At 37.3% G+C, this 26,237-nt stretch overlaps 1 protein-coding gene across 3 annotated transcripts in view; it reads right to left on the bottom strand.

The window, feature by feature from the left end:
• Positions 1-10,728: 10,728 nt before the first annotated feature.
• eda (ectodysplasin A) overlaps positions 10,729-26,237 on the bottom strand; it is a 233,408-nt gene continuing 217,899 nt past the window's right edge. Inside the window, exons 4-8 of one of the 3 annotated variants that reach the window (XM_028815515.2) lie at positions 24,124-24,303; positions 23,059-23,093; positions 15,939-15,990; positions 15,157-15,281; positions 10,729-14,815 (exon numbers count right to left, since the gene is read on the bottom strand). In XM_028815515.2, the coding sequence (XP_028671348.1) occupies positions 14,564-14,815; positions 15,157-15,281; positions 15,939-15,990; positions 23,059-23,093; positions 24,124-24,303 (644 nt within the window). In that variant the 3' untranslated portion in view covers positions 10,729-14,563. Of the gene's footprint in view, positions 14,816-15,150; positions 15,282-15,938; positions 15,991-23,058; positions 23,094-24,123; positions 24,304-26,237 lie in introns of all 3 variants that reach the window. The other 2 variants (XM_028815516.2, XM_028815514.2) reach the window with 2 other exon arrangements.

The raw sequence follows: 26,237 nt of genomic DNA, 5'->3' as shown, positions 1-26,237 counted from the left end.
CCATATCTTTAAATGTGTACTTTCTTTTACCATAAAGGATACAGGATTTTAGTTTTATTGAGAATAGATATATAAATAAATCTTGAAAAGGATACATTTAAAAAATGTGTTTTGTGAGATGTTTTAATGTCACTAGCTTCATTTATGTCTGCAAAAGGCTATGTCGTCAGTTCTTTTATACAGTACTTTGTTTTCTGAACATTGAGAAAGGTAGTGTTTGAAGATCTAAGATTATGCTTATAAAAATATGGGGGCAGGCATTCTGAAATATAGTATAGTATATAGTATAGTATAGTAACAAGATTCTCCTGAGCTTTGTAGTCTATGAAGAGGGTTTTAAAATCAAACTCAAAGGACACAGGCAGCCAATGTAACGATACTAATGTAGGTAAAGTTGCAGCCAGTCTCTGTCATTTCTTGGTGATCCTGATAGGAGTGCATTACAAAAAAATCTAGGGCTAATTTCTCAGCATCTTGGAATGATACTAATGACTGACCTCTCATATGTCTGTTTTTTAAATGAAAACATAGTCTTTGTAATAACTTTACTAGGTGATTTAAAAATGAGCCCTGAATCGATAATGACACCTATAGATTCTTAACATTTGGTTTTGCGATGTTAGATGATCATATTTTCCCTAAGATCCTTGCTTTTTTTTTTAACTGCAGCCAATAACTATATGTATTTTTTTCCTTGAATTTAAGGAAATTACTATTCATCAGGAGGTTGAGAGCCTCGGGGTCATGTGGTGCTACAGATAAGTATAGCTGTGTGCATTCGTAGCTAGGGTGATTTACATTTTGTTGATAAATGTTCAATCTTAGTGTAAGCATACAAAGTACAAACAATAAATAGAATGGATCCCTTATTATGATCATACAGTACATAATATCACACCTTTCTGATGTACAGTCAGCAATACTTATGGTATAAAGAATTTTTTCCCTGTGATTCAGCATGTGGTGTGCGTAGCAAAGTGCTATAAGTGCATGCGTCCAACCAACCAACCAACCATACAACTGAACTGAAATACTACCAGAAAGGCCAGTCCAATGTCTAAGATGGGTAATGAGAATGCTGTGGTCTACAGTATTAAATGCAGCAGTTTAAAGAACACGGACGGATATATTCTTCACATCACTTTTAAGCTTTAAGTCATACTCTAATTAGACAAGACAAGTTTCGGTGCTGTGATTAAGTTAAATTTAACTTTATGAGATGTAAAACCCAACTTGTATTTAACATGAGTAACATTTTTTCAAGTCATTTAACTGTTTATATATATAAAAAAAATGATAGTTTTTCTTAGTTTGTTGGGAGATGGGTGTAAAATTATCCAAAACAGAACAACTGCAATTTTTAAAGAATTTTAAAAATACCAGACGCTATTGAGCAGTTAACTATGCCTAGTATGATATCAGTTGAGCAGACATCTTGCGTGTAGGTACTATGTCAAGTATACAAAAGTGGAGCTTCACACTCTCCCATCTGAATAACTGACAGCTAATTGTACTTTTGGCTGTTTGTGAACAATTTATAAAGGTGAATTGTCTTAAAAAATAAGCAACCAGGAAGTTTGATTACCCCTTAATTTTAGAAAGCCAATTTGAGTTCTCAGCAATGCAGTGCTAGACTGTGTTCAACTTGAGATTTGATTTTGGATCCACAATGAGCAGGTGGTGACCGTATGCTGACAAATTACAAAAGATGTGTCTGTTTGTCCAAGCTCCAAGGATCTTCTGCAGGACAAGAAGGCACAATGAGCAATTTTAAATGACTTGCTTACTAATAAATATACTCAATTATGGACACACCAAGTCCTTTAGGATGTCAGACAAACTTATTTTTAAGGAAAGACGTCATAAACAGCTTTGCAACCATGAAAGTGGCAGGGCTACAGCTGAGTATCGACGTGGACTGATGCTGGTTAGTGGATGAGAGTGTAGTGAAGGCGTGTTGGTTCTAAATCCCACCAGTAATGTCGCTGATTCTCAAATGTAATTTAAATAATCATACAAGTAGGAGCTGTGTGAAAATATCTGGGTCAATCAGCCCTCTTTCACCTCCATTATATTCGTCCAGCTATCTGTACATGAAGTGTAGGTTTAGTTTTTGTCAGGTAAATCCCTCTCTATGTACGCTGTCACAGTTAAGCTGGTAGCATGAATTCAACTGGGCAAGTAAACATCAGCAAATACTGATACCCAGTGGCATTACAAACTGAACAGGGTAAAACAATAAGGCATCAAAATTGAAAGCCACTGTACCCATTGCAGTATTTGCTTGTTTTAAACTGTATTCTTGAATGATTTGAAAGTTTGTTTTTTTCCTCTGTGAACAGTTCTGCATTCAGTTCATTTTCTCTTCTATAACAATTATGTTTTCTCAATAAACAGTAGAACTTTTAGGCAGTAGACAAGTTTGTGATTATAGTGTACTTTTGGACATAAGTGTGGTGAGCTGACTTAACGTCTATGTACCGATACATATACTGAGTGTCGAAATGAAACTAAAACAAAAAATATACATCTGCCCTGATAAAACAAAAAAGGAAATACTGATATGAAATTAAAATGGAATATAGATGAAAACAAAATACTTATTCACTTAAATTCACTTAGTGTGAATATGTTTATTCATTAAGTAATTGGTTATCATGTAAATTAATTGTTCAAATAAAACTTTCCCAAACCTTGTTAATTTTAATTTAGGGTCTTGGTGAGCCTGAGTCTGTCCCAAAAGCACTGGAGCAGGACAAGAAGCAACTCTGGATGAGCTGTCAGTCCATGACAAGATTCACTTGCACATGCACCCACATAAATTCATGCAGGGTCAATTAAGGATGATCTACAGTAGGAGTCTCCTAGTCTGCCATTTAACACAGCCCTCTCAATTCTTTTTCATTGTTGTTGGATGTTGTATGTAGTAAATGGAATTTAATGAATTTTGGCCGTAGTGCACACACAGATACTAATGGTCTAAATCCTGTGAGACGTCAAGTGAACAGCACTGATGGAGAGCAGAGAGTTACATTATATGGCTGTGTTTACACCGGGAAACTAAAAACACTATTGTTTGATTGTCCATACCTGTGCATGTGTACGGTATATCATAACAATTTTATATTGACAAAGCTGCTTAATTCAGTTTGTGTATTTATGTATTGTTATATGCATCCACTTGTGTATTTTCAATACCTAAATATACAAATGACCCTGAACCTATCATTAATACCTACAAAAATACAGCAATATCCACTGTAAATACATGTATTCAAAATATATCTTGAGTGAAGCATGTTACTAATTTACTGACCTTATAGTCTTTGTGATCAACCTTAGCTGCTAATTACGGTAAAGTAATCTTGTTGGGTGACTTTAATATCCACTTAGATGGTGAGATAGAAACCCTCAGCAAAATGTATTTTTCCCTGATTAATTCTTTGGGGGTATTTCTAGAAATTGTGAAATTTCCTGGGCATGCTCAAAATGATAATTTTAAATTTATTATCACTCATAGTGTTAACCTTCAAAATGTAATTACTTCTCCTGTTTATGAATCCATTTGAGGTCATTATTTGAGTACCTTTGATTTTGGTTCTCCCTTTGCCTATGAATACAGAACTTAGAACCAAACCTATTAGACATTTAAATAATAATAACATTTTAAGTTTGACCTCCGATGAGTGCTAGGGAACTATTCGTATAAATAAGCAATCAAACAACTACTTTCCACATGAAAGACACAATAGACAAAACTGTTCCTCTCAAAGCAAAGGCAATCAAAGAAAAAAATTCACCTTGAATTTAACAAGATCACTCACCATCTTGAATTAGAAAGTCAAAACCGAGTGCATAAATGAAATTCAAAAAATTGCAATTTGCCAGTCTGAAGGCGCTGAAAACATCAAAGCCTATAAGAAAGCTCTCAGCAACTCAACACATTACTTTTCAAAACTGAGGAAATTATTAAGCCCTCAAATTTTATTTAGAACAATAGCTAACTTGAGACATATCCATCCATCCCCGTTCCTAACCCATTAAGCCAGGGCAGGGCTTCAGGGATATAAATAATCTTCCTACCAATATTAGGAAAAACACATTGGTTTAAGCATTTGTGTTGTGACTTGTTCTGATCCTGCCACTCACAAAGCTCAAAAATGATGCAGGCCAAAAACCAGACCTGCTCTCACCACAGGTCTGCATCAAAGAAGAAGGCTTCACCTCTTCAGGCAGCCTGGTCCCAAGCTGAAAAGGCAGACTTGTGGCCTGCACAGGTCAAAAAACAAGGCACAGGCACTAGAGAGCTACAGTATATGTTCATAAAAGGGAGAGAGGAAACCATTAAAACTTCCAGTCCAAAACAAAACAAAGCTCTTTTAATTGTAAAATATTTATTGATTGACAAAATGACAATAAAATAGACAATCCTAAAAGCAAATAAATATATAAATCCAAAAACACAAACCAGAGATATCACCTCAATTCAATGATAGTCCTCAAACTCTGGAATGCAAATACAGAAACAATCACAATGCTGAAGCAACTGTGTGCTCTGCTGCTTGGTCATAAATACCAGTGAGGACGGGTCTTCAGCCTTCAGGGTTGGGGGGCCTTGTTCCCTCGGCTCAAAATACAGACTACACCACAATACTAACATTAATCGTAAACACAGAATTATCAATAAACAAAATAATATTAATCAAATTATACAACAAAAAGGAAGCAAAGGCAAAAACAAAAATATTTTACAAAATAATATTTAAAAGACAACAATAAAAGTTATATAAAAAGGAAAATACATTTGAGCCAGGAATGAGACTTTGTTTTTGTTTTATGATAGTATGCTCTTTCTAGAATTGATGCTGTTGCTATTGCTCTGTTATATTGATTTTTAATTAATTGCTTAAAATTATTTTTGTTTTGTTTAGTTAATTTGTTTTCTTTTCAATGTTTGTAGTAGCTGAGATGTTGTCTACCCAAATGCAAATGTCATTTTTGACTATTAAATAATCCTTTTTATCTTTCGCTTTTATACTATATTTGTAATCATTAGGCTTAAAAGCGGAGGTGTGCTTAAAAGGAACAATAAGGATGAATTGAATTTTGTGGTTCTATGCGATCTCTACACCAACAAAGGGGCTACGCTGAAACAGCTCGCCACACATTCACTGTTCAGACTTGTGTTAGCACATGTAATATACTGTACACCAAGTGTACAACATAAAAATCTGTGTCAACAAAGATGATAAAATAGAGACAAGAATGATTTTGTCTTGTCCCTTTTGTGGCAATTCTATTTCCTAACCTGCCGCTAAAGACTGTTCAAAGGTGACATTAGGCTCAGACATTTCGCATGTGTTCATAAAACGCTTAAATCATTCATTTCTCATCAGTCTCTTCATTCTTATATTTACTGCAGACAAGAGCCGTAGTTAATTTCAAGCGCACTTTCCTCCTCTCTGCATATGTATTAACTGTTACCAGCACAGTCCATCTCTAGGACTGGTTCATTTTTTATTCTTTAGATTACTGAGCTCTGAATCCACCAAACTCTTGGGTGTCTCACAGACAAGGATACATATCATGGGGAGCCATTACATTAGCTGTTTTGGCAAATATCTGAGCAACAAGCTACCTGAATTCATTAGGGCCTATGCAGCAACATCTGCTTGTAAGCTTCATTAATGGGAAGACTTGCAAAACTGAATTATGCATTTTTATGTCTTTGTTATTGTGAAACACCTTAAGATGGCACTTTTTACAAGTAGTGCATAAATACAACCCATCCATCCATCCATCCATCCCAGCCACTTCACAGAAATCATTAGGCATGAGGGAGAATTTCAACTCTGGGCGGATTGCCAGTTCATCCCATGGCACACACCCAGACAATCAGCCTAGGATATGGGAGAGAGAACAGACAGCATCCGGGCAGGAAAAAAATGAGAACATAAGAAATTTGATAAACAAGAGGAGACCATTCAGTCCATCAGGCTTGTTTGTATAGCTCATCCAGGTACTGCAAGTCCTAAATGCATTCCCCTTTAATTTCCACTGGTGCCCTTGAGTACACAATTCACTGTTAAGTTGAAAGATTAAGTTTATCAATGGCTTTGAAAATTCTGAAGACCTGGATTAGGTCCCCACCCGTTTTCTCTGCTTGAGACTAAACAGTCTGTTGTGTCTGACAGAGTAGGACATGGCCTTCAGTAACTGGAGATGAATCTATAACAAAACGGGTGTAAGGCCTTCAAAAGCCTTCACAAGTCAGTCATCCTGTAGCTTCCTGGAATAGGCTTCACAACAAAGGGGTTTGCCTCCTAACTTCACAGGCCTGAAGTGCCCAAATGCCTCAAAAATAACTTAAGTCCCCAAGTATCAAAAGTGAAAGGAACCCATTAGAACATTTGAACATCTAAACTAGGAATTTTTATAAATAAAAACATTTAAAAGAAAAGCAAAAATATGACAAATGCTCACGAAGAAGCAAAAGGAGTAGCCTAAAAGGCAATCCTCACCTAAAAACTCTCCATGCGTGATCATAAGACAAAGCAGAAAAACCAACAAATCCAAAAATAATGAAGAGTACTCACAAATCCAATGGACTTCAAAGCACCATGCCTGGGCTCATCTTCGACTTTGCCCTAAGGAGCCAAAGGGAGAGCTCCGCCACAGTTATTTTAGGGTGGCCCTGCCTCTTGGGGCTTCAACCACAAAACACAAGTGATATAAGAACATTTAAAGGGACAGAATACTGTGATAAACGTAACAGAAAATACATAATAATAAGACACAATGAGTCAGTTGCAGTGTACCGGAGACAGAACCGTACCAGCTACTGCTCAACACCAGACTACGTAGTACAGTGCAAAGAGGAGACAATCCTCAGGCCTAAGTGCTGTTGCAGTGAACAGTAGAACAAGACCAATACCAAGTTTAACTAATCTGCAACTAGTCTTATTGTTGTTTTGTGTTTCTTCTTGGTATGCTCACCTTAGTCTTATTCTTGGTCTGCTGGTAGCCCTGAGGCACACTAACACACAATCACTCAAAAACAACAATAAAATGCATAAACACATGTAATACCATCACAAGACACATACTGTAGTTGCTCTCCTCTTCACAGCTTCAAGTGCTGCTCTGTCTTTCTTGTCAGGTGTGGATCAGAACTGCTCACAATCGTCCAGATGTGGTCTCTCTAGTGCATTACATCGCCTGAAATATACTGAAATTTCCCTTGATTTATATTCAAGATGAACCTACATCCCCACAAGCTGCAAGACAGTAGTGTCCTTGCACTACCATGATAACCTAAATTACATCTAATAAATAATATCTAAATAAAATATGTAATAAATCATCTAAATAAAAAATACAGGTGTGAAACAAATACAAATTCTAAAAGTAGCAAGTCATAGATTTGCATTGCTCTAATAAAAATGCTCAAAGCTCATTTGGCTGATGTCTACATCTAAGGTGACTCACAACATTTGAGATACAGTTGGGTACATTTTGTTTTCTTTTTCCAATTGCAGCACATGTAGGTGAAGTGTCCTGCTCATGGTGGCACAGTATCAGTAGTGGGATTTGAACCCACAGCCTCAGGATCTGAAATCTTAGGTCCAAAGCCTTAACTACCACACTTTTTCTTTTGGCTGCTCCCGTTAGGGGTTGCCACAGTGGATCATCTTCTTCCATATCTTTCTGTCCTCTGCATCTTGTTCTGTTACACCCATCACCTGCACGTCCTCTCTCACCACATCCATAAACCTTCTGTTAGACCTTCTGCTTTTTCTCTTCCATAGCAGCTCTATCCTTAGCATCCTTCTCCCAATATACTCCGCATCTCTCCTCTGCACATGTCCAAACCAACGTAATCTCACCTCTACCAACCGTCCAACCTTTTCTAAAGTGTTCATAATACCCTGTGAACTAAAGGACAGTGAAGTAAATGTTTTTAAAATTTATTATATTTGCATGTGTCATTTTCAAACATACTGAGGACAAGGCAGGGACCAAACCTGGACAAGGCAACTACTTTTTCACAGGGCACACTGACACACACAATCATTCACTCAGGACTGATTTGGAGTCTCCCATTTACTAACTTATAAATCTGTACTTGTGTGCTTCTGAGTTTAATAAGAGTAGAACCAACTACTACTGGCTGAATGTGAAATAGGTCAAGAGCTGCAGGGGGAAAAAACAAAACCCATCAGTCCTCCATAAACAAGATATTGTCTGTTTTTTACCTGCATTATTATCAATCTTTAATTTAATATTGTTTTTTGTATCAGTAAGGTGCTGCTGGAGTATGTGAATGTCCCCTTGGGATTAATAAAGTTATCTATCTATCTATTGGTATATAGTGCCCTTCATTATCTATCTATCTGTGTATAGTGCCTTTCATTATCTGTCTATTGGTATATAGTGCCCTTCATTATCTATTTATCTATGCATAGTGCCTTTCATTATCTATCTATCTATCTGATTGTAGAGTTTGTGCAAATTGCCAGTTACTTTTTTTTAAATTTTTTTCATCACTAGCATGCGCCATCATTTGGTGCCTTACAGAATAAACAAGATTGCAAGGTAGTATCATGGAGGACACTCTTAGGGAGTATGGCATGTCTCATATGAATCTGAGCAGTGAGGATTTCTGTGCCAGTCACAACAGTCTCTACCAAACACAATGTCCCAACACAAGGTTTTCCTAAATCACCTGAATAAGGCTTTGAATGAAGGTGTGACCCAGAGACCTCTCACGGAAAATGTACTGGGCATGAGTGAGCTGAGTGAGATAAAAAGCAGTTTATGTTCAGGGCTCTAGGAAGGTCTGCAGAAATACCCTACTAACTGTTTCTAGGGATATGGTCAGGGGGAGAAGATGTTTCACTAATAGCCAGAAAAAGGAGGCATAAAACTATAGACATCATATCCAATATGCAAAATGGTTCAGAAGGTAAGCACAGATCCAGGCTATGACAATGAGACTGTTTCTAAAGCACGAGCCTATTCATAAAGCTAGCATTTAACATTGAGAAGATAAGTAAGAGTTGTATGCATCTTTACTACAGATGAAGTGAAATATGATGGTGAGAAGGATTTTGCTAACTATATGGCTACTAGGGTTGTTCCATTTGATCATTAAAATTAGCTCTTTGATTTTAATTGACTTACATTTTAAGATTCAGAACCCTTAGTTGTTTCTTTTTGTGAACCAGAAGCCTAACAATAATGAGATGTAAACTGAACCAACAGATGATCACACTGATTGTACAATATCTGTTTTATTAAAATATTTGAATGGAAAAAACATCTGAGAAATGTTAGTCTACCCTTGTACACCAGAAGAGAAAGAAAATCATCAGTTATCCAAATGTCTGATGTGACAGAATAAGAGTGCTAACAAAGAATACAATCAAATAACATGTTCCAACAGAAGCAAGATTTGACTCTCAATAAAGAAATGGTTAGAAGGAAAATGGTGGCCCTCCAGGACAGTTTGACACCTGTGAGTAAGGGGTTGGCATGTTTTGCACTTCATTATTGTTTGGCTGCTTGGTAAGGAAAATAAAAATTCTGTGAAAGAAATTTGTTTGATTAGAAGCAGTACCTGGCTGCAAATTAAGAAAGTGACTGGAAGGAAAATATGCAGCTACTGCAGCCCCCCCGGACCCGAGTTTGACACCCCTTCCTTAGAGTATTATGCTTGGGTCTTGAGAAAAAATCACATCCATTGTAATTTTCTTTGAGGTAGGTTTTTTCTTTATTTTTTTATTAAATTAATGGAAAGTTTAATTAAAATATATGCCAATAAATTTGTTGCTCTACCTATTGTAAAAATATTCAGTAAAATTTTCTAAATCCACCTTTTCTAGTACATGGATTATAGGGTGCCAGAGGTTTAAGTTAGGAAGCATTGTCAGAATGCCAGTCTCTGGCACATTTGCTTGAGAAAGCAGCATTAATAGCAAAAGTAAAGAGTACAGTAGAACTATCCACCTGCTCTCTGGAATCACCTTGTCAAGAAAAATGGGAATCTTCAAAGGAAAAAAAGACACCCAGGGATCACGTAGACTTCACTCAGGATGTGCCCCAGCTGGGGTACAAAGGCAGGTAGATACACAACTCTCTGCAATATTATGATTTCCAAAATATGTTTTAAAAAAACTGAATAGATTATCTGCTTTAGTTCTTTTTAATATGAGAAAAGGGACAAAGATATAATATAGTGATACTTACTGATAGTGTTTTGAGGTTTTAATCTCCATATTTAGAGGTTTAACTGGCTATAGTTCATCTCCAAGAATGCAAACCTTGACGCAGTTAAGAACAAAGTCTATCCTCCGATTAGAGCTGTCTAAGAAATGCTAGTAACATTAATTAGGCCCTCACAGTTAATTCATAGAGGCTGCCTTGTCCTTCAACATTCTACTACACAACTTGTGTACAGAAGACGCTGAAGGAAAAAAAAGCCTTTTTACAAGAAATGTAAAGTTTGTCGTGTTTTTGCTTAACGTCTTGTTTTTTTAGGATCTTTAGAAAAATACCCAGAACAGGACATAAGAATTTGAAACTTTTATGGTATAAGAATAGAGAGACCACTTCTGCACTTACTGTATGTATTAACATTACAAAACATCCTGCCTTATATCTTCTTGGAAGGGAAGCACTTTATAATCCCACGTGAAGCAGTAATGTAATGACTACTAGGAAGTACAGTTTAATTATATGGAAAGAGCTTTATTGGTCCGTTAAAATAATCAAAGAACATTTACAAAAACGTACATTCTATTTTATATACATATGTACAAGACAGTATACAAATGTACAGTATATTATCCACTAATGTATTAAAACATTTATTAAAACATTGTTTACTACACACAGTATGTAGTTGTATACTCCATTCTATCCAAAAATGGTGAAACACAATTCAGTAGAAAAAAATGTACTTTCTCTTAAATAGTTGTTTAAATGCTGCTTTTTGGAAATCCTTTTTACTGAAGCTTCTAAATTTCTAAGTATAGTTCCTTTGCTTCAGTTGGGGAAAATGAACTGTTTGAGAATTATTTAACTTTTCCAGTATTTGACCAAGGTATGCATACATTTCTTTAGCCAGATAATCAATGCCTTATTTTATCATAAAAATACATGTGCATAGAAATACAGATAAGGATGTGCTCAGGGTAACTAAAATCTTAACTTACTTAACTTGTATAGAACAAATTTAAAAATGTGATAACACACATCACATTTTAAAATGTGTTCTGCAGGACATTACATTTTAAAATAAGCAAATCCCTGTCCGCAGCAGTATGGCTTTCTTCAAAACAGGAGGTGTGCGTTGTGTGGCTAACGCTCCTCTTACATTGGCAAACCACTGTGTGACTGACCCGGTCAGAACAGTACAACTTGCCTCAACACTGGTAAATGTTCAAATGGTGGTGGTGTTTTTTCGCTTGCATCATCAGTGTGTAGCGTAGCTTCGGAGAGGCCTTTTCCTCTTTTGAAAAAGCAGAATTTTTTTTTTCAACTTTACAACTCAAAGCTGGCAGCTCCCATGCAATGTGCTACCCAAGGAAATTCATATCAGATATTTAAATTTGCAGTAATAGGCACATACTATTTCAAATTTACAAACACAATTGGTTACATTAGATCAAAACCATAACCATTCTAAAATGTAAAGAAAGCCCACAATCTGAAAAAGTTGCTAATGTAAACTCTCCATGCATACATTCTCCAAACAGGTTTAACCCATCTTTTTCATTTACAAGTAGAAATCAAGCTGTTTAGGAGTGGCCATCTAGACACAACAACTTTGGAAACTACAAATAGCAACACAAATACAGTAGATCTACATTGACTGGCATGGTGCAGATTCGATTCTTTAATTGCAACACATAATAATGGTCATGATTTAATATTATTACTGATTGTGACAAAATGCTTCTTTTGCAGGTGCAGTCAGCACATTGTAGGCCGAGTTTGAACTGTATGAATGGCATGTGTCTGGAGTAGTTGTGTGTCTTCTGTGGGTTTTGTGATGTTTAGCATGTTGCACAGTATAAAGATGGACTTTTAATATTTTGGTACTTCTGCTATGTCATCACCTAAGTGTCACTTACCTTCAGCATTTGCTGCTGTCTTTAAAGCTAGCATGGGATATTGCCTGTGACAACCATAATGTATTTAACTGTTCTTGTGCTATAGTGACTTATGTATTGTGAAACCTCTGCACTCAGCTGGTCCAAAAACTGGCAGAATGACACATGTAAGGGATTAGGACAAAGCAGAGACAAAAGAACACATCTGAAGCATTTCCCCAGGGAATGAGTGATAGCAATATCCAAAAACTTTACGAAAACTATGTTATGCTTCTTAAGGAGAAAAATACCAGGTGTCCGTACTATTGACAGGTGATTTTGCTCCTTTTTCTTAAAAAGCATGAAGAAGCCACTTTCAAAACTCTGTATACATACAGAGAAAGACTTGATCTTTGTATTTCTTGCTCTTCAAATACATTCATGATTTTGAAACAACAAATCTAATTAAGCCAATAGAATATGCCTTAAGCAACAACAGCTTGATTATGCAGACGTAAATCTGACAAGCAAAATCTGATAGCATATACAGTCACGCAGTAAACACATTTTTCTATTGATCAGTTACTGCACTTGCGTGTAAAAGGTGGCATTTTTTAGATACACCAGTTTATAACGCACAAAGGAGAGTCTGTGAGAAGGTGGCTCTACAGTGTCGTATGATTATTAAGGCAAAAATGATTGAGAATAATTACTTGCTTGTCAAAGTGAGCGTCACGGAGCTAGTCATTGGCCCATGTTCCTTATGCACTTCATTCTCTTTCTACAGCTTCAATGTTACTGTGCAAACATTACTAAAGCTAATATGTGTTAACAAACTTGGAATATACAGATTAAAAAGTCCATGCTGTAATTTTCCGTTAGACTGACATATATGCTGAAACTCTCCCCAGAAGTGTTCCCTAGAGGGCCGTAGCCCACTGAGTATCGTGTCAAACAGAACAGGCTGTTAATGTGATGTCACAAAGAGTGACCGCTCCTTGCCAGTTTCTTTCACACACATTGCGTGACCACAAAGCATCAGTGAAAGCAGCGGCCGAGGGAAATGTTCAAAACAAATAACAGATTTTGCGAATTAATCAGGAACTATATTAAACAAATCAATCACACTACCATTTGTGGGCACAGCTAATGGAAAACACTTACTTTGTGATAAACATTGTAGAGCTGTGCACGCAGAAGTCCTGTGGATGGGATTCTCCTGCTTTAATATCTACGTCATGCTTTACTAGAGAGGCGCCTGCGAATTCCTCCGCAGTTTTATTTACTTGTCCCATTCGTGCACCTAAAGTGAGGAAACCTTTCATGTTAAGAGGATTCTGCATTTCTGTTCAAGTCAATCTTTCCTGCACATCTGAGAGAAAAACTGCTCTTTACAAAAGTATTTGCTTTTATTTTTTTTTTTTTAACAGGGGAAATTAAGAACACAAATAGAAACTTCAAAAGGCACCAGTCATCTTAATAAAGACAATTACAGTTTGACGGCTTTGGCTGAATTTTTATGCGCATTTCCTTAAGGCATCAGAAATTCTTATCACTAACAGAAATATTAGCCATTGATGAAAAGAAAAAAGAAACAACACAAACCAGCCTAAAATTATCACTCAGTCATCATGGGTCAGTTGGAGAAGAATCTAAACAGAGCAATACAGACATATTTACAAAATGTACAAAGGTCTTTGATAATGTAGGCAAGGCACACCATGAGGTTTTCGATCTTGTTCAGATTACGGTCTAGGACAGCTCCGCTTCTTTTTTTTTTTTTTTCTTTAGAGAAAATGAGACCAGCACTGCAGTGGTGCACAACATTGTCCTTACACTTGGATTTTGTTGTATAGTATTTAGCCCATGCTTAAATGCCTAAAGAAAGGGAACGTTCTATTAATTAGCTGGTAACAAAATGGGATAATCATGTGCATTCTTACTAAAGAAAAGAGTAGATGCTACAAAAGACAGAGAAGCATAAAGTCCTTGTCTACATACACTGCAAGTGCACTACACAGATCACAATGTCCTACATATAATTTCAACAGGGAATCCACCTGTCTTCATCTCTTTCATACTACAGCGATTAGACCAGAACTTCACCTCTAGATCTTATCTCTCTTCATACATTTTAGCACCTTGATGAGAAAATACAAAGCAAGAATGCTAATAGTATCCTCCAACTACAGTGATGCATACATACTGTATATGTATGTCAAATCGCTAGACCTGACCTTTATCAACAATTGTGTACGTCTGTCTGCAAGTGTCTGCTCTGTGTGCTCCAGAAATATACACACTTTGCAGAAGAAAGTTTGTCTGCTCTGTAACTGTTAAAACGGGAGATAAGGCTTGAACAGAAATAGCAATGATGGAATTGGCCAAGCCCGGTGCATTTACTCAGTGCAGCTTTGTTGACTGCCAGTTTGTTGCAATTTAGGTAGCAATACGATCTTCTTGTTTATTTAGGAAGATGGAGACTCTCCTAGCCGGATCGCCCCAAAAAACGTTGTTTGCTGACTCATGTTGATGGAAATGTCAGGATGTACCATCTTGATTGCAATTTTCTGCTTTGCTTTCAATAGACATACGCCAGCTGTGTAGCAGGTGTTGAAATTAGTCTTTCCCGTTTCAATGCTGCGGGTGCACTGCAGAAAGGGCTTCTGATCAACCACAATCTCATAACTGGCAAAGTCGGTGAAGTTGATATAATACACCTGGCAAAAAATGGAAAGAAAAAAAAAAAGCTTTAACACTAATAACTTGTGCAGCATTTTAGATGTATCAGTGCTGATACAATCATCTTTTGAGTTTTAACAAACAAAAATACTCTAACATTAACATAATATGAATAAAAACACACTGAAAAATGATATAATAAGTAAAAGACCAAATTTAAACAGTAAATGACCACAATGATTACTGAATTTTCTATTCCAATGGAACACATGGGAAGCAGAATGCGACTTGCACTCTACTTAGGCAACAATGCCTTTAGCGTGTGTGGTGCCATGCAGAGAAAAGACAGAGTTAGGCCCAAGACGGTACTCACTTCTACCTGACTATAGATGAAATACGTGCCATCCACCAGCACCTCCAGCTCCCCACTGCGCCCGTGCAGCTTGAAAACTCGAGGGTTCAAAGAGATCCGAGACCAGTCATTGAGCATGCCACCTGAAAGATCTTGGCGTGAGAAAAGGGCAGTCACTCAACATCAGTCAACCCTTAAATCACCAAAGCATATAAAAATAAACAGCTAAAAGCAAAATCAGCAGTGCAGTCATGACAGGCCTTAAAGTGTTCGTAAATCCCTGTAAGACCACCTAGAAAATTATCAGACTTGGAAACAGTGTTTCTTTTAGTGCTATGCTTTGTCCAGTTGTACAGATAATTTCATTTGTAAACTCTCCTTATGGAAGTACTGTTTATGATACCATCGTAAATGTTTTCTACAAGCCAATACTTTAAATATTTCTGTTAATTCATAAAAATCCCATCAGTGATTTAATGCTAAAAGCTGTTACAGATTTCAAAAAATTATGTACCACTTCCTCTTTGACTCAAGAGAGCAGTTTACTTGCTGGATATTTGAGACACTTATATAAAATATATTTTAAGGAACTGTGGTTTACAAACTGTAATATCTGCACTGTAATGAGTGCAGTGAAAGGAAGATGTACTTAAAAGTTACTAAAGCTGAAGCACAAAATGCCCAGAAATCAAAACCAGATGTCATTGGAAACATTCTGCAATATCTGTGACACAGAGAACATCAGAAAGGGCTATCTATCAGACTGGGCTTGATCATGATCTGCCTGTTCTCTTTAATTTAATACTTACCATTCTTAACCTGAATTGCTGATCCATGTCCTTGTAGATGCACCACAGCAGGCTGCAAAAGGATCAGACGTGTTTAAAATTAACAGTATAAACATGCCAAAAAAGAGTTTAAATTTGACCCTTATGTGAAACTAAGGTTCAAGAACCATACTGAGGGAAGTCTTCATAGTCCTTTATATTTGGATCACAAGAATCAAGGGTTATATAGTTTCAAAGAATAATAAAAGTAAACCAGTTCACAAAAAAGTGAGTGTAGCTACAAGCAATGGAATGCTCTGCCTATAAGATATTAGGTCTGGCTCGTTCCATCAAGATAATGATTCATAGCTTTTGGACAGCACGCTGGTGTTGGAGACTCAGGTGTAGTTGTTCATGTTGCATTACTGATTTTTTTTTTTTTTTTTAAATTGTGTCAGTTGTCCTCATTTTCTGTGATTAAACCTTTCAATTGTTTTTCCTTTCGTTGTCATTTGGTGGCACTTAGTATCACAGTTAGCTGGCCAAGTTATTGATATTGACACTCCGTATGAGACAAACTGCATTGAGGAATGCCTGCTGATGTGCTTATACTGTATAATCTTATGGCTTCGGTCATTACTTAGTTTGTCAATGCAATTTTAAACTAATTATATTGTAACAGATGGAAAAGGCCATTTTTTGTATTGTTGAGCCGATGTGCTATTAACATAGGTGTCGGTACAGGGAGAGGCTAGTTACGCTTGTGCCAAAATGATGAACCAAGGACTTAATATCCAATTGGTGATCAGAATGCAAGGAAGACATGAAAAACATTACAAATGCATCTGCCCCTCATGTAGGTCCCCTTTTATAAAGATATATGTGCTCCGTGGAAATCAGTGCCCATTCTGAATTTGTGCAAGTGCACTAAGTTAAGATTGTCATTTTTGTCAGTTTGTCAGTTTTCGTGCATCTTTGCGCACCGTTTCTTTCTTGATTTTAAGGCGAAGATGGCCTTAATGAACATTCGGTCCGTAGCCAACAAATCTTTTGTTTTAGATGACTTTTTTATGTCTTGCAACCTGAACTTTCTATTTATGTCAGAGACTTGGTTAAGTGCTGGCGACTCTCCATGATCTCTCTCCTCCTGATTGTACCCTTTTTAGCTCACCTAAAATCGTGGACTTGCAATGGTTTTTCAAAATCGAGTTCTCATCTTTCATGGTGTCACGCGCTGATAGAATGCTGATTTTGGGAGATTTTAACATTTGTGTTTGTTGTCAAACAAAACCACTGGTTAAAGATGTTTTTTCACACATCAGGGAGGATATACGTTGGACTTGGTTCTAACATTTGGCCTTCCTGCAAATAACCTGGAGATCTCTGACGTCGGCATTTCTGATCATTTTGCAGTTGTTTTTGAAATTAAGTTTTTGTAGCCACCTATCAATTTCACTAAACCACCGCACTTTTTACACTGTATAAATGCTAACACAGCGCGGAAATTCTGTGATATTTTTTCTGACAGTCATTTACCCTTGGTGTTAGAAGCCCTCTCTGTGTGTCAGGATATTACTGATAGAAGTTAAGCTTCTCGATCTCACTTGTACGGATACTCTGGATCTGGTCGCACCCTTAAAGTTAAGGAGAGCCAAGGAAAAAGCCAGTGTTCGGCCCTGGCTAAATGAGGCCACTCGTGCGCTCAGCCAGGAATGCAGGCAGGCTGAACGGAGGTGGAAAAAGGACAAACTGCAGGTCTCTTAGGACTTCCAGCGAGTTCTAAGAATTTCATATTGAGAGGCTGTGAGATCAGCAAAATCACATGTTTTATCGTGTTTAATTGAGAATACTGACTTGAGACCTAGGGTGCTGTTTAGCACCATAAACACTCTCTTAAACCCACATGTCAGCGGCTTCTCTGAGAGTACGCCTGAGACCTGTGAGCTTTTTCTTAATTATTTTATAAATAAAATTCAAGCCATTCATTCCAGCATTACTCTTCCAAGTGTTGATTACTGTGGGAAGACACCAATCACTCTAAGGCCAGTGCACAGCCAGTTTACTTCCTTTCAACCTAATTTCTTTTTCTCAGCTAGCTGATATAATCCTGCATATGAAACCTTCCACTTATCCGCTAGAGCGTTTAGTCCAATTGTGTTGGCTATTATTAACAACTGTCTAAAATCCGGTATAATGCCAGACAACTTTAAACATGCAATTGTTCGGCCTTTGCTGAAGAAGCCCACACTTGATCCTACAGCTCTTTCAAACTACAGGGCTATTTCTAAGCTCCCATTTCTGTCCAAAATTATGGAGAAAGTGGTTTCTTTACAGTTAATTTCATATCTGGAGGAGAACAATGTATGTGATGTGTTTCAGTCAGGTTTTAAAAAAACTTCATAGTACTGAATCGGCTCTGCTGATGGTAACAAATGATATTTTATTAAGTTTGGACTTTGGCTCTTCTGCAATCTTGGTCTTGCTGGATCTCAGTGTGGCACTTGAAACAGTGGACCATGGAGTTCTGTTAAAATGGCTTGAGGATGAAGTAGGCATTCATGGTTGTTGTGTACTGAAATGGTTCGTGTCCTACCTGAAAGGCAGATCTATGTCTGTTAACATAGATGGATATTTCTTTCAGCCAGCTCCTCTCACACAAGGCGTCCCTCAAGGTTCTATCCTGGCTCCCCTTCTATTTTCCCTTTATCTGCTCCCCTTGAGGGCCATCTTTTACAAACATGATGTTGCGTATTATTGTTATGCTGATGATACGCAACTGTACCTCAAAGTTAGTTCTGACATCACTTCCTCTGTAAAAAAATGCTGTTAAATGCTTTGAGGATATTAAATATTGGATGGCACAAAATTTCTTGCAATTAAATGAAAATAAAACAGAAGTCATTATTTTTGGTCCTACCACATCTGTAGCTGAAATTGGCATGCACTTAGGACCCTTGGCAGCAGTGATTCATAATGATGTCAGAAACCTAGGTATCATCTTTGAGTCATCACTAAGCTTTGAAAACCAAATCTCCATGGTAGTAAAGTGCAGTTTTTACCAACCGAGGCAAATTTCTAAACTAAAATCCTTTCTATCACAGAAAGACTTGGAAACAGTCATTCATGCCTTTATTACATCTTGACTAGATTATTGTAATTCCCTATATGTGGGTCTGCCAAAATCTGCTCTGTTGTGCCTTCAGCTGGTTCAGAACGCAGCAGCTAGATTCTTGATTGGGTCGAGAAAAAGGGATCATATCTCCCCCATTTTAGCCTCTCTCCACTGGCTACCGGTGAAGTGTCGCATTGATTTTAAAATCTTGTTGTTTGTTTTTAAAGCCTTGCATGGTCTCGCTCCAAAATATATCTGTGACCTCCTTCACCCCTATGTGCTACCAAGAGCACTGAGGTCATCTGGACGACTGATCCTTGTAGTACCAAGATCTCGGCTGAAGTCAAGGGTAGACCGAGCTTTTTCAGTTGTTGCTCTCAGGCTTTGGAATGACTTGCCTCTGCACATCAGGTCTTCATCCTCTATCGAGGTTTTTAAAAGTCGGCTTAAGACCTACTTGTTTTCTTCTGTCTTTCATTGTGTATGATGGGATTGTGGTGGATGTTACAATTGGTTGTTTAATTAATCTGCTTTTACATGATTGTTTGAATTGTGTTTATTTTAATGCTTTTTTGTACAGCACTTTGGTGCAACCTCTGTTGTTTTAAATGTGCTTTTATAAATAAATAATCAAATCTAATGCATGCTCCATGCAAAATGCCAGTCTGTCCATTAGTAAAAATGTACGCTTGGCTGCCTCCCTGCAGTGTCGTCATGCACAACGATTTCATGAAGCCTGTATTGTAAGGTTGCAGGTGTATTGCACACTACATGTTCTGTTACCAATAAAATCTTCAACGGGAGCTCATTAACAAGGAAACATGGAAAAACAGATTTTTTAAAATATTAATAATTGTAATTAATAATTCATTACTTGAACCCAGTAACTCTGTACAAAGACATTTAAAAGACGAATCATTAAAATAAATGCACTAGTCCACTCACACCGTATGTGGTCCCTTGCTCATAAACATTTAGTTTTTTCTGGGGGGGGAAAGAAAAAAAAAAAAAAACGAAAAACATTTCCATAGGAAAGGCTTTATTGTGGAACTCAAATTTCACCTCGGTCATAAGAGTGATTAAACTCATGTGAATAAAATAGTTTAAATTGTGTCAAAAAATGCCCTGCCTGTCATGACCATCCCTTTAAATTGGGGGAGGATCTCATTTTAATGGCAGGTATCATTATCCTTTAAAACTCTTTCTTGTATATTACATACACAGTTGATCATGGCAGATTAAGGCAGATCAAACATTAAAAAAAGCAAACTTGTAAACATTAAATGGAAATCTTTATCTGCTGTAAAATGAACACTGGGTAGTTAAAATGGAGCTCAGTGTCTTTAATAAGCCTATCTGTCAGTGTGCTATAGCACGTTTATATCTACTGTGCCCCTCCATCCCTTCTAGCAGAGGGAACACTCCTTTCCACAGCTAAGCCCCTTTAAGTTGCTTGCAAAATGAACACTGCATAGCTAAAGTTGTTCAAAAAGTATTTCAGAAGACTACAGTTTTCTATATCAGACTCCTATTTAATGCGCTTCTCCATCCCATCTACTTGAGGAGACACTCATTTCTACAGCTGAGCCTTGGTTGTTGAAATGCTTTTCAGTTTATAAAATGAACATTTGACAGCTAAAATTTAACTAAATCTGTTTAAAAAAGAATGTAGAAAGTTTTTGTCACTGTTTTTCCTCCATTGTGCCCCTTTGTCCTAGCCACTAGAAGGGACACTTATTTCCCCAGCTGTAGAAATGTGTGCCCCCGTCTGCTGCTTATAAAATGAACACTTGACAGCTGAAATTCTTCAAAATGTACTTTAAAAGATTTTAGAAAGTCTTTTAAATCACATTCACGTCTACTCTGTCCTTCAGTGCCATCCACTGGAGCAAAGTTGTAGAAATGTGTGCCCCATGCCTGCTGCTTGCATAATGAATACAGGAATTATAAAATTTCCCAAAAATTATTTAAAAAGATAGAAGGAAGTCTTCTATATCACCTTCATGCCTACTGGGCCCCTCTGTCCCATCCATTCAAGGAGACATTTATTTCCTCAGCTAGGCCTTTTCCATAGAGATGTGTGCTCCCAGTCTTCTGCTTTCAAAATGAATGCTAGACAGATATTGATTGAAAACGTCTATGACTTACTACAGCTGATATAGAAAACATACCAGCCCCAAAGGCAAGCGTGAGCCGAGAGCGATCGGTGTGAAACTAGGCTGTTCTATACGCACATTTTCTGTAGTGAAGACCCAGCGTTGGTTGCCCCACATTTACTGGGCACATTCTGTTTTTCTGCACTCAAATCACACAGTACAGCTGTGCATCACCATATGGAACACCTGGCTGCGAGCTCAAAAAACATTGACATTAAACGGAGAGAAAAGCACAGAAAGTGGAGAGATTGCTTTTTGTGGCATTTTATTACTTTCTCCATAACCTGTTTGGGGAAATCTCAAAATTAAGTGTTACACTTCGGAAGAATTCTTTGATTTTGCCTCAAGCTGTAGCAGCTATTGACAGTTGTGTTATCACAATCGAGGACATGTCAGACAGACCATTAAGTAATTTAAAGTTGCAGGAGTTTCTGCAGTGCACTAGGCTAGAATCACTTGGTCAGTATAAAAATGTGTTGCCTCACGATAACACACAGATCTCAGACAGACTGAACATTAAAAAGCTGGGAAAGTCAGTGAGTAGTACCAATACAGGCATCAGCTTTCAGAATATCCAAGTCAAAGGCACAAATCTTGCCAACTTTAGAGATGACCTTCACTTGCATGTTGTGAAAACAGTGGAGGTTACAGTCAAAAAATATAAGGGGTAATACCCAGCAAGAAAGCTCACATGGGTCTGTGATCATTTATAGCTTCTCAATCTTCTATCATGATTCATGGCCAGATTACTTAACAACTTTGGGAGAAAATGAGATTGACACTATAACTGGTACGAAGAAGTCTTCTTGGAGAATGTGATGTTCGGGCTGTACAAATGGAATGGAGATTGCTAAAAAAAAAATCTAAAGGCAAATTCTCAGACAAGTCTTAACAGTTTGTGGGAAATCTTTCTGTGCAACACTGTCAATTTGCCACAATATTCTACATCTTGTTGAGATTGTGCTTGTTGCGTCTATTTCAGCAGCTCGGTGTGAACAATGCTTTTCAGCACAGAGCAGAAAAAAAGATTAAAAGTGCTAAACTCACACAATGTTTCAACCTTGGAGGATTTAGTCAGGGCCAGCACAGCACAGAAGGTCCATCTTTTGAGCAGTTTGATCCTGAGCCCTGTGTCAAGCATTGGCTCATTTCAAACATGAGTCAAAGAGGACCAAATTACACTGGATGGCCCTCTGACGCTGACATTCTGAGGGTTAGTGACACAGACTCAGGGTCTCAGTGGTTCTTAATGATTGTACATAGTTTGAAAGTGAAAATGACATTTAGTTACTCAAATCATCAAGACGGACACAAAAAGCATGAGGGAGGGATACACTGCACAGGAGAAGGAAAAGACTTAGGCTCACATACATGGAGGTTAGAAAAGTAAGGGACTGAAAGATGAATATTTTACACATTTTATTACTTGGCACTTAAATCAAAGCTAGGGCTCCTATTTTTTTTCTTATAGGAGTCACTGGCTCCTTTCAGTTTTTTTCTGGCGTGTTGAACAAGGAGAAATATGCTCTTTTTTGGTTCATTAATTGTCCTTAGCATAGCCTCTTTCTTTTATGGTATCTTTTATTTGTAGTACCCTCATTGTAAGAATTAAGATCCAGTAATAATTGAATTGTTTGGATATATGCATAGTGTTTTTATTTTAAAATTATTATATTTGCAAATATATATCATTCAAATCCATGGAATAAGAAGTGTACTATATAAGAAACGGGGAAAAAAAGTGACCTGGCACAGCTCTGTGCCACTTAAAAAAAAATAATTTCACAATGTGCAGACATAACTAATAGTCCAAGCTGTGTAACGTTAGACTTTCAAATCACTGAATTAATATAAAATGTTAAAGTTAACTTTACCAATACAAACTGTGCCTTACTTGCATTTCTCTAGCCCAAGATTTGTCCACAGTACCTAGCAAAAAAAAAAAAAAAGAGATGTGAATAATAATTTTCACAAAGGAGAAAATTGCTTAACTTCAAAAATGAATCTAGTAGCACTGTGTGACTTCAGATGCTAAGTGTCTAGAAATGGAGCACATGCTTTTAAAGTACTGTTTTGTTCTTAGATTAGAAATGTCCACTTGATGTGTATTACTACCACATAACAGTGGGGTACAGAGATGCTGGCCCATGTTAATTCCAGCATGTTACACAATTATTGCAAATTAGCTGGTAGTGGGTCTGTGGCCTGAAAAGCTGGATCCACTTGGTGGTGAATGTCTACACTGATTAGCTTGGTCATCTAATAAAAACACACCTCATGTGATTACACTACTGTCTCCAACCATCACTGTGCTTTGAAACCTGGAAAGAGGTAAACATATACTTCGACAAGTTTCATCACATATGACATTCCCATCACTGTGAAAACAGAATTGATGAGACCAGACAACATATAGCCAGCTATTTAGTCTCCATCCTCTGTGCTCTTTAACTCACTGAAACTACACTTTCTTGAACTTTAATTCAGAAGTTAGTTTTCATAACTTTCATAAACTGTCAACTCACCATGCTGCTTTCTTATCTGTGTAAGCATTTAGTGTTATGAATTACAGCAGTCACAATGCTCAATAGCTATTTCTAGAAGCAAGGCATGGAATAAAAAAAAAGAGTGTACTTAACAATTAACAGAAGCAAACTTTGGTTCAGAAACACAGGCTATGACTGAATAGGTGTATTTTTCAAAAGGTCCCCCCCAAGTATAATTTTTACTAAAATAGTGCACTGCAAGTATAGTGTATGTATGTATACATGATATTTTTGCACTGGACACTTCTGCCTTACTTGCCGTTACTTGTTTTAATTTATTAAATGTCTAGTAACACAGAAAGATGTGACTATTGAACACTCTGACTTCACTATGCCTTGAACTCTAATCAGCATATAACTAAGAGTAAGCATTGTATCCTTAAAGTTGAATTAATTAAACTGTGCGTATTTACCTGAAGGTCCCTGAGGTCCTGGTGGTCCTTGTGGACCAGGGGGACCAGCAGGTCCAGGAGGTCCCATTGCATTATTTCCAGGAAACCCAGGAATTCCTGGAATTCCAGGAGGTCCTTGAGGCCCAGGAGGTCCCTGGGGCCCTGGTGGACCTGGTGCACCAGGAGGCCCTGGTTTTTTGCCTAAAAAGAAACAAAATGACAAATGCAAGGAGTCTAATTTTTAGATAGTTTTATTATTTACAGAGCTAGCAAGCATAGAAAGAATTTAAAATAACAAACATAATAATTAACAAAACAAAAGATTACATGTGATAGAATCTTAAAATATGAATCATGGTTTTTCTGCTTGAAGGCTGTAATCGAGTTGCTCAATAGAAAACATAAAATGAAAGTCAACCAGAAGATAAGTCAAGGTAACCAATAAGAGCAGACCTGTCAAGGTAACCAATAAGAGCAGACCTGCCTGACTCATATTTGCTATTGTTCAGGGTTTAGTGACTGTTTGAGATTGGCTGGTCAATACATTTTTTTCTTATTGTTACAATAAGTATCTTTTATATGTTTCCCCTAGTATTTTTTTTTTTTTGAAATGTCTAAAAAGAAACAAACAGGAAGGTCATAAACATTTTTAACAAAAACATCTTAGAAACAACTACTTAACCCCAATCTTACAAGTCACATTTTGGAATGTACAATATTGTATATTCAGAACCAGTGCACTATTATGCAAAGCACAGACCTGCATAAATATGTCCATTATACTGTAGGCAAAAGTGCTTGGTTTAGCAATTCTGACAAGCTAACATTTAACACAATCTGGACAGAATGATTTTGACACACAGCGGGAATTGTCCTTTACAGCCAAAGTGGAGGGAAAACGACAACCTTTGCAACATTAATAAATATCCCAGGTCATAAAAGGTGCAGTAGAGTAATTTTAAAAATCAAAAATGCTCTTATTTTACTTGGGATTTTACTAGAAGTAGTACAGAATCAAATGCAAACAGGTAATTTTACTTTTACTAAGAGTTTCAGCTTGACAATCATGAGGCTGGACAAGTTTATTTAATCAAATGTTTACTGAAATCAAGAAATATAAAAGTGAAACAATTACAAAAAAAAACATACAACAGCCCCCATGCCCTGGGGCCTTATGTACAGTAATCCCTCCTCCATCGCGGGGGTTGCGTTCCAGAGCCACCCGCGAAATAAGAAAATCTGCGAAGTAGAAACCATATGTTTATATGGTTATTTTTATATTGTCATGCTTGGGTCACAGATTTGCGCAGAAACACAGGAGGTTGTAGAGAGACAGGAACGTTATTCAAACACTGCAAACAAACATTTGTCTCTTTTTCAAAAGTTTAAACTGTGCTCCATGACAAGACAGAGATGACAGTTCCGTCTCACAATTAAAAGAATGCAAACATATCTTCCTCTTCAAAGGAGTGCGTGTCAGGAGCAGTGACTGTCACAGAGATAGAGAGAAAAGCAAACAAATCAATAGGGCTGTTTGGCTTTTTAAGTATGCGAAGCACCGCGGCACAAAGCTGTTGAAGGCGGCAGCTCACACCCCCTCCGTCAGGAGCAGACAAAGAGAGAGAGAGAGAGAGATAGAGAGAGACAGAGTTTGTTTTTCAATCAAAAATCAATACGTGCCCTTCGAGCTTTTAAGTATGCGAAGCACCGTGCAGCATGTTGTTTCAGGAAGCAGCTGCACAAAAGATAGCAACGTGAAGATAATCTTTCAGCATTTTTAGACGAGCGTCCGTATCGTCTAGGTGTGTGAAACAGCCCCCCTGCTCAATCCCCCTACGTCAGGATCAGAGAAAGTCAGCGCAAGAGAAAGAGAAAAGTAAGCTGGGTAGCTTCTCAGCCATCTGCTAATAGCGTCCCTTGTATGAAATCAACTGGGCAAACCAACTGAGGAAGCATATATCAGAAATTAAAAGACCCATTGTCCGCAGAAACCCGCGAAGCAGCGAAAAATCCGCGATATATATTTAAATATGCTTACATATAAAATCTGCGATGGAGTGAAGCCGCGAAAGGCGAAGCGCGATATAGCGAGGGATTACTGTATAATGCTGTGCGTAGAATTCACACTAAAACAT

Source organism: Erpetoichthys calabaricus, chromosome 12 (genome assembly GCF_900747795.2).
Source record: "Erpetoichthys calabaricus chromosome 12, fErpCal1.3, whole genome shotgun sequence".
Lineage (NCBI taxonomy): Eukaryota > Metazoa > Chordata > Cladistia > Polypteriformes > Polypteridae > Erpetoichthys > Erpetoichthys calabaricus.
This window is presented reverse-complemented; position numbering and strand designations above follow the sequence as displayed.